Source organism: Rhea americana, unplaced genomic scaffold, assembly GCF_003343005.1.
Source record: "Rhea americana isolate MKP2758 unplaced genomic scaffold, rheAme1 scaffold_37, whole genome shotgun sequence".
Classification (NCBI taxonomy): Eukaryota; Metazoa; Chordata; class Aves; order Rheiformes; family Rheidae; genus Rhea; species Rhea americana.
The window spans coordinates 4170882-4180399 of NW_028186501.1; the positions used below are offsets into that span (position 1 = coordinate 4170882).

Consider the following 9518-nt stretch of genomic DNA (forward strand, 5'->3'; position numbering starts at 1 on the left):
TTATTTTATGGAAATTCTGATTTCCTGCCCTGAAAGAAACCCTGATGATAATGAGAGGCTTGAAGCTTTTCAAGCAAAAAGGCAGTTTGAGTCAATTCTGTGTTTTGTTCTTAATCAAAACTAGTTGTGTGCATTTGCATCGACAATGAGCTCCGCACACAATGCTCCATATGGGCTTGGGTCCTGGCGTTCAGCAAACGGCAGGAGCAACTGAAAAAGTGTCCTATCTTTCAAAGATTCAGRGATGACCTTGTAAAGGTGTCATTTGTGACTGCCTTGTCTGAAACTGCTGGAAAAAATCTCTGGGAGTGTGCTGTGGAGTTACAGAACCAAACTCTAGCATTGCAAAACCAGAGCAGTAACATTTATCTACATAGAGACACTGGAAACTAATAAACTGAAAGCTTTTAATGGAACTCTGAAAGTTTTTTTCATGATGTATTCTCTAACTACTACTCTTCCACTTGAGATGTGCTTCTTTTTTCAGGCAAACCATTTTGAATCGGTTTATACCGAGGCTACAATAAGTAAGAATGAAAACCAGTTATGGTCCATTAAGCTGGACAGCTATTTGCAATTCTGAAGAGGCTAAAACACTTGCAAACAGTTTGCAAACTTTTACTGTTCCCCAGTTCGGACCCAATCTTGCAGAACCTCCTTCATGCTAATTCCAGCTGAGTTACCCACAGGAGGGGATATCCACGGGAGCACGGTTTTAGGAGCAGCTCCCTAGTTTTGAGCACTTTAATAGCACCCAGAAGGGCCGCAGCRCGCAGACTTTGCATGTCTGCTCTGCAGAGCGTGAGCAATTAGGACAAATGCTGACTGCAAGTCGCACGTACATCCTGGTATGAGCTTTCATGAGTGGCTGTAGCATTTCTGCTCAGAAAGGATTTATTTCCACTCATTTTGGTCTTGTGGCTGTGAGAGGCTTGCAAAACCTTTCACCTTCTTTCCCTTGAGCCATATATATTTTATGAGAAATTTAAGAATTACCTCTTATTAAAATGCGGATAGGGTAATTACCAATAAAAAGCAGATGTTTTTGCATGACTAATACTTAAAAACGTGTATGCAGCAAGCACAACATACCCGCGCATCCAGGCTTTTCAGTAAGATAATAAAAGTCGTCTTTGTTGAATTTACTGGCCAAGTCACAGAGGTCTGGGGGAAATCGCTACCGTGAATGCTGAAAGGCTACGCGAAAGGCCACGCTTTCTTCCCGTTGATCTCGGGGGCAAAATGTGTCTTTGGGGGGAGGTTGAGAGGAGCAAGYGCAGCTGGTTCTGGGCATGCAGGGCAGACTGCTTGCCTTGCCGGCACCGAGAGGTGTCTGAAAAGGAAGCTCTCTCCCACTTCCAGTGCTGGGGCTTGCCGCGCTGAGAGCATCCTTCCTCTGAATGTTGTAATGAGGTCTTAATTACCGACCTCGCTTACACCTCAGGGCGCTCTCAGTGGAGCTATAACCCACCTGCAGCAGTCAGGATCAAGCCTTTGGGTCAGACACAAGTATTTTGGCACGTCGCATCTGGAGCAATCCGTGTAGGCTGACTTTTGCAACAAGAATGCACAAGCATCGCGTAAATTGAGTCATTCGACAAATGCCTTCACGCAGTCCCCTGGTTCACAAAGCTAAACTCCGCTCACAGTTTCCTCCCCTTTCCCTCCTGGTAGATCGGATGAGTTGCTTTTCACCACAAAAGTGTTTTTAAAGCAAAGCTCTTCTTGCAAAAGAGCATTGGTGACTCAAAAGGYTGTCCCTGATCTGAAACGGTGTGGATGGGAATTGGGGGCATGGGAAGGAGCAGGGATCTGCGCCTTGTCCTGCTGAGGGCTGTCGGGAGAGCCTCGGCTGGGGCTCCCTGGGAGCCCAGGGGTGCTGGTGCAGGCGCTGGGGCAAGGAGTGACCTGAGACAACTCGGAGGGCAGGGGCTAGTGCTCATCGCTGTCTGCTCCCAGCTTCAGGTCCTTCAGGTCCTTCGCTCAGAGCCTTGCCCAAACCCCCAGCAATTTCGGGCAGGCTGGAGACAGCAGAGCAGGCAATCACTCACTCCTCCTTTAATGGACTCAAAGGCTTTGAGGATCACTGTCTTTTCCTTAAGACCTTCCCATGCTCATTTCTTAATTTCCTGTGCATATGAATGTCATATTTCAATTAAAAAAAAAAAAAAGCTGTTCAAATCCTCCAGCTATTCTTGGCAACGCAGAAGTGTCAGTTCACCAGAGAAACCTGCGGTAATTCGCTCGTGTCCYTTCCCGGCGGGAGGCACGGGGCGCTCGCAGGGCCCGCGCGCAGGAGAGCACGTCCTCCGGCCGCGCCGTGCACGTGCGCGAGCTGGGAGCGCTGCAACGGCRGGGAGGGGGGCCGAAAGACTGCTCTTTTTCCCCGTTAATGATTTCTTTTGCATTTGCTCGTAGGAGAATTAGCTCTGTCGTTCAGTGAAGTTAAACTAAGACATATGCATGAGCAACCTCGACAGCAATTAGTTCTGGCAGAATCTTTGCGGTTAATGAATCTCAACGAGGCTGGAGTTTTTGGTGCCCAAATGCTGCGTTAACTGTTGGTGTAGCACGCTGATGCAGTGGAGAAATCACATTATAACAAACCACATTTTATTTCAGGCAGCAACCAGGATAATAAATAGGATGAATAATAACATAGTCCATTCAAAATCTTTTTGGTACTTTAGAGCTCTGGAATTTTAGTAGATAGATCAAATCCTGTATGGGAATGAATCTCACTCTGAACTTCTCTGTTACTCAGGCATTTGTGGATGTTCTTAATATACAGTCAAAGGATCTGCTCTACTTGATTACATTTGCCAATTAAAAACTAAACTAATGTGTTGATACAGTAATATGAAAAATAATCTATAATTTAGCAAAAATAATATTTTAAACCTGAATATAGGAAAATAGGTTGTTACTATTTTAATGTGAAATATCAGGAGGATAATCTTGTTCTGTAATTTCCACATATTTACAGGATAAATCTTTTTTTTTCCTTTTTTTTTTTTTTAGGTAGAGAAATACACGGCTTTTGAAAACATCTTAAAAGGCACAACTGATACATTCGCATGCTTTCTTCTGCTTTTTAAGATAAAGAAAATAGCATTATTTTTGTCTTGATAGAAAGAAATTCATACTAGTCACTGCCTTCACAGCTATTAGTATAAAAATGTATTTATCTGATGCTCTTTCTGTTGAAATTGAGCCTATCTTTCAAGTGTGTCACTTTGGCTCCCTGTATCTTGWGCAGGACTCGGTGAAACCGGCTCTCCAGCATGGGAGAGCGTCGGTGGCCTCTCTGCTGGAAACCCAGCTCGCGCCCGACCGCTTTCCGCACGCCTGGGCCAGGCGATGCTGAGCACWGCGCTTCCCGGGGCGGGATGGCTTGCGGCCGGCCCCTCCCGGGYGGGATGCTCTTGCATCACCTCCGGGCTCACCCCGTGCCCCCACAACCGCGGCCTCGATTTGGAGAGCGTGGCCTCCAGGATGGGGACCTCGCTTTGGAGAAGTTGTCCCTTGAAATAGGTCCCAAGGACTGGCTGAGCTTATCAGGCCTCTGGTTTTCTGATCTGGCACCAAGGCTGTCCTTGGTGTTTCCAGCACTTTTGGAGCTCCTCCCGGCTCGCACAAGCGAAAGAGCAACCACCAACACTCCCATCTTGACCATCGCATCCCTCCTTGGCCGCCTTCTGCCCCAGAAGTGCTGCAGCTTGGCCCCAGCGCTCCCGGCTGTGCTCGCAGGCTCGTCGAGAGCCCTTGGCTGTGGCGAGGCTGCTACWCGGGCTCTGACGATCCAGCGGGTCTGGACTCCATCTGCTGCGCACCAGGGTGGGRGCTCACCGCTGTCCATGGCAGCTGGGCTGCTTCCCACCACCTTTTAGAGCTTCCCCCATTTCAGAGGTAGAAGTTTACACTTGGTTCCTATCTGATCTTCACAGAGGCAAATTCCTTACTGAGTTCAGTCTGTGCCAAGTAAGGACTGCAAAACGTAACCAGCAAGAAAAGTGGTGTTTCTGGCATGCCTTAAGCGTTGAATGAACTGCAAAAGAAAAATCAACTCCTGCATTCCCTCAGCGCTGCCTTGATGCCACCACATTTTGTGGTCCTTGCGCCACGTTGCAGCATCAACCCTGGTGTGATCGTGTGTGCGCAAGCGTTACAAATGCCTCTTCCTCCCGCTGCATTCCCTATGCCCCAAATCCTGGAGCCGTAGTCGCCGAAGGGATGGAGAGGACAATTTACTTTTCTGGGAGGAATTTAAAATGACAGAATGCAATTTTCTGAAATCTCTCTTCTTGGGAAAATGGGAGTTTTCTCTGGATAAAGTCCATACAACTTTACTTGTGGGAAAACAGCTTGTATTTTCATAATGAAAAAATCCTACTAAATTAAAGGTAACACTTCTATGCTCTTTGCTGATGAACTAGCCCTGAGTCATTATTCCCCCTAGTGGAACCCTGGGAAAAGACATCTCTTTCTGGTTTTGGGTGAATTTGTTGAGAAAGCTGAGAAATCTAGCCAGGAAGGGACAAGAATTCCCCTTTTTCCCCAGCCCCAACACAGACAAATGATAGATAAAAACTGAGGACATCCACCAAGACATTTGATCCTCGTCCTGCGTAAGGAAAGTTGTCTGGACTGTCACAATTAACAGCGTGTTAAAATGTGTGGTTAGCTGGGAAGCTTCAAATAGACTTCTTCCCTATTTTTCTCATTTTAGATATCATGTTAGTTACGAAAAAAAATCCTGGGAACTCCAACTACTCTCCTAAGGATCTCCAATGCTGTTAATGGAAAAGTTTAAAGAGTTTTTCGGAGCAGGTTATGCCTTATGAGGGTGTTCTAACTGGTAAAATTAGGAGGCCTGTACAATTAAGAGATATGTAACAGCCACTCATCAAAACCAGCAGCCACTGGATAATCCCMAGAAGAACAGACTTGCTTCTAAAACCAAGTATTTCTCCGCATGATAGAAATAATACAGTCAGAAATTCTCCCATGCCTCCAACCCTGCGGCAAGTATATGCCAACAAATTCAAAGCTGCCAGGGAAAGAACAGCTTCACACTTCGATATATATATTTTAGCTTTATCTACATATATATGAGCCACCAGATGGAAAAAAATAAAAGCATACCGTGGGTGACYGCCCTGAACGGTCTGCGTGGTGGAYGGCTGCCAAGGCGGCAGGGCTTCAGGCAGGACTGCGGTCCTGGCATTTCCCCGGGGGACATCGATCTGCTCTGGAGGGACGAATGAGCATTGASCAGGGTGAGGGGGAAAGGGAGGGTKGTTTTGCCTGCCGTGAAGCCCACTGGCTCTGTCACCCGCCGGGGAGGTGGSCGCAGGCAAAGGGAACGTCTTTGTGATGCTGCCCTGGAACCTCGGCCACTAAATTCTTCCATTTCCAGAATTCTCACGAGCGTCACTGATTYATCAAGGTTTTCAGGAGGCCATAAATCACACTAAATAGCCTCAGCTTGTGGGAGTCTCGTTCCTTTGCTTTGGAGTCTAACAAGGAAACTCATGAGATCGGACGTAAGTTTAACTCTGGATCAGGCCACGTTTTGTGAAATGCCAACGGTAGTCTGCGAAAGTCAGGCAACATCGGATGGAGACCGGGTTTTTAGAGCTGAAACGCGGCTGTTGCTTAGCTGCTCTTCATCAACAAGGGAAAAGCAGAGATTTCATAATTTGTCTGAAATATTAAACACTGCTTGAGAGTGTAGAAGCTTATTTGGTAGTAGTATAAAGTAGTTTTGGTGGCAAATTTTTGACCATCTCTCTGTTGCTGACTGGAGCAGAGAGGTGAGAGCAGCTGGAGCAGCTGCCAGAGGTTTCAGATAATGAGCCAAATCCTGACAATCCACAATTCTAGTTTTGCCAGTCTTACAATTAGCTTTTATCTCCTTGCAGTGCGTGCAATGCCCTGGGTAGATACCTTAACTGATAAACATGGGTGACAGATTTTCAAGCGGCTCTTCCCATCGGTAGTAGAATTTTCTCTTATTGATCAAATACAAATTTCTTTCAGGCTATTCCAGGAGATTTGGAAGCAAGGGCAGAAACTGTTCCACTGCAGTCCAGCCCTGGTGTCTTTGACTCTGTCCTTCTGCTGACTGAGGATGGTGCTGAAGACTTTAATACTGAACTCTTGCTTTTTAATGAGCAGCCAGTCCCAAATTACCTGGTGTCTTCTCTTCAATATACCCCATTCTACAGGACGTCTGAAGTCTTTATCAGCCCTCAGTCCCTCGTTGCACTGCATGTCAGCACAGAAACAGAAGAAAGCTCGGATGATCACCAAGTTAACACTAAGCAAGATGAGAACTTGAACGACTCAGCTCTCTCCACAGGCTATTTTCCATATTACAGATCATATGAAGAGCCCCTTGGCAAGCCACCTGCATGTAACTTAAATGTGAACGTGGAGGGAAAAGAGCCTAGCACCATCAGGAAAGAGAGAAGGCAAGACGGATGTGCCCAGGCTGCTAGAAACGTTGAGAAAGTAAGTTGCAAGGGAAACTGCTTCCCGAAGTGTCACAGGCTCAGGGTTMGGGCCGGGACTCTCCAGAGCAGCATGGGACTAAGGTGTCTCCTGGCAATCATCRGCAGGAGGAGCACACGGGGAACACCAGCAGTGAACCCCAACCGTGCGGACCATGGGGCATCTCTGCTTCCCAAGGGCCCTTGCTGGCCTTTCCGACGGATTCGGCATTACAGCTGAGTTCGCCTTGGAGATGTGCTTTGCCTGAGTATTGCCGTTGCACTTTCTTTAGTCAAGGCCATGCATACGTAGAGCATGTGCAGCTAGTGTTTATGCACAAACATGTACTTGCAGGGCATGAAGAGAGAAAGCTGTGGAAAAAAAACCCAAAAAACAAAATAAACCAATGGTGAGGGTAGGTGCCATTGCAGCTGCCTTTGGTGTGCGCRGTGCAGATGTCCTGCTCCCAGCAAGGCACCCTTGGCTCCCTGTCCTCCGTGGGCAGGCAGGGGCCATGCTGGGGTCATTCTAAGGATGATCATGAGRTCATCTGCAGGCAAATAGTCACATGACTTGCTTATTACTCTTCAGAGGCTATTAAAAAGTCTAAGCAGCTGAATAGGGTATAAATACCTGTACTATGAGATAGGTGAGGGGAAGCCTACTTTTGATATTTTCTGGAAGGRAAGAAGAGAGCTGGACACACCTCAGACCATACCGTTCTCCCAAATTAGGCTCTACTTTCAAACAAACTGATGAACTGTGCTCTGAAAGCATATTGCAGGAGTGCAAGTGTCTGAAAAGAAGAAGCTCCTGGAGGCAATCCTGGCAAGGCCTCTGTCTCAGCAAACCCATGAACCCCACGGGCTCCCTCTCTGCATTGGCAGTATTTGCCAATCTGGATGAGAAATTGCCCCGCTGCTGTGTGGGCACCAAAGGCAGTTCGGTGCCCCCTGCGCCTTCCTCCTTGGCAGTCCTGAAAAATCCTTTCAGGACTTTCCATGGCACCTTGGACTTCTGCGTGTTTGAGACCTTAGCTCTTTCCTGTACATGTTTCTTTCAGATCATTCCACCAAGTGTGGAGCCAGACAAGAGGACAGTTTGCCCCAGTGCTGAGCCACCTGCTCACCCGCTGTTACTGGAGAGCATCTCTGAAAACTGCGCTTCCAAGACCACCTTCCTCAACGAATTGCCAAGCCTCAGTCACCCCTTTTTTTCCACTGGCTACTTTCCTTATTACAGGACACATGGAGMCCTCTGCATCAGCCCAGCTCCTTGTGATAGGTTCTTCACCAGRATAGAAATTTTGGGGGATGAAGAAGGAAGAGGAGAAGGAGAAACAAGTGTTTGGAATTTGAGTGCCAGCTGCTCAGCGTGCTGAGAATGACGCAGGAAGTTTGTCAGCAAAGCACAGATTAATTCAGCACAGGAGTGAATAAGAAAGTCTTGAAAACTACAGAAATGACATGGAAATCTGCATGAATATGGAATAAAAATACTTCCCCCTTCAAACAAAGCAACAAGTGCAAAGCGGACAGACAAATACATCATTTGGGGGAATGCAGATCAACTTGGTCTAGAAAACATCCAGAAGGAGGAGGGTGAAGATCAGGTCTATTTTTTTTTTCTGCAGCTAATTCCAAAGAGTAGAAACTCACTTCAGAATTTCCTCCCTACTAAGASCAGACCCACAATCAAAGATCTGGGTGTGTTTTATATCAGGGTTGGCCATCTACTTAGCACGTTATTGCTGGTGTTGCGCATTGCATTCCCTACTCTCCTGGAAGCACCCAGTTCCTGAAAAGCGGATGGGGATACAAAGATACATTTTGCAGAAAAGCACTGCRGACTGGCTGACAGGGTAGATCACAGGACCTGGCAGCAGGTGATGAAGAACAAATTCCTGTGTTTACAAAGACGAAAGAAAGTGAATCCACCGACAAGTCATCAAAATCATCAGCAAATGGAAGATGTTCTTTTTATCTTTTTTGTGACCAGAAACTTATACTTTTAGCTTCCCCTTGAAGAGAGCCTTTCATCAGTGCGGACTTTACCTTTGCCAGGCCTGGTGGAGATGTGTTCGTGGGAGCGCTTGACAACTGATGACAAGAACGAAATGACAGTGGCAGTACACAAGGGAGATGGCCAACGGGAAAAATGAGAATTGTTTGAATCTTAGCTGCTCAGAGGAATTAAGCAGAGACATAATTTCCAGTAATGATTGGGAAATACATTTCCTCTCCCCACCACTACAATCCTTCCATTGTATTAATGGCATCTGTTAGACCTTGTTCTCTTGCACAAAAGTCATACAGAGGAGGGAAAAAAGTTAAAATCTTTGTAAAAAAAAACAAAAACCTTTTTTCAACACGTTTCATTATTTCTGTCTTCTTTTCACTTGTACAGTCAGTTACGAAAGCACTTGTGATTAGTTTAACATGTGTAACTATGGACTTCTGTAAAACATCAGTTTTGACTCTAAAAGACAACAGCATCCAAGAGCAACCTGACTTTGGTGAAGCTTCACTGATTTACACCAGACCAAAAAGGTCAGCTCAGAGTTTTCTTTGCAGTTGCGAAATGTTGCGGCATTCTCTCCTTTCTGCTAAATGTATCACCTCTTCGAGACACCACACAAGCTGATGAATCGTGTCTTTTTCCCATTAGTGCTATGTGAGTAGTCACTTTCTGTTGAAAATAGATGCATTTATTCCAAACTCGTGCATTTTTTTCAGTGCTTCTTTAATCATTATTAATTAATATCCTCAAATATCAATAATAAATAATGATATCCTCCACTCTTTAGAAAGCAGCCTGCAGCCGAAWGTAGCCGTGTTACTTGTTCTCCCTTAGTAATCAGGGAGGCAAACTATATCATTTTTGCTTTTTTCGTACCTCCACAGTTGGACCAGTTTTTCCTGTAGATCGGGTAAGTGTGGCACCGAGATCAGGAGGACCTCACTCCGTCAGCTGGTGCTTTGGAAAATATTTTCCTGCCCGCCCCCCATCTAAGTGTTTTTGGC

The 9518-nt window shown here is 46.2% G+C and overlaps 1 protein-coding gene across 1 annotated transcript; it reads left to right on the forward strand.

The window, feature by feature from the left end:
* Window positions 1-5932: 5932 nt before the first annotated feature.
* On the forward strand, window positions 5933-7876 carry LOC146591526 (uncharacterized). The gene is made up of 3 exons (XM_085312674.1): window positions 5933-5941; window positions 6043-6516; window positions 7559-7876. Exons 1-3 carry the CDS (start codon window positions 5933-5935, stop codon window positions 7874-7876), a joined length of 801 nt encoding a protein of 266 aa, XP_085168800.1.
* The last annotated feature ends 1642 nt before the right edge of the window (window positions 7877-9518 follow it).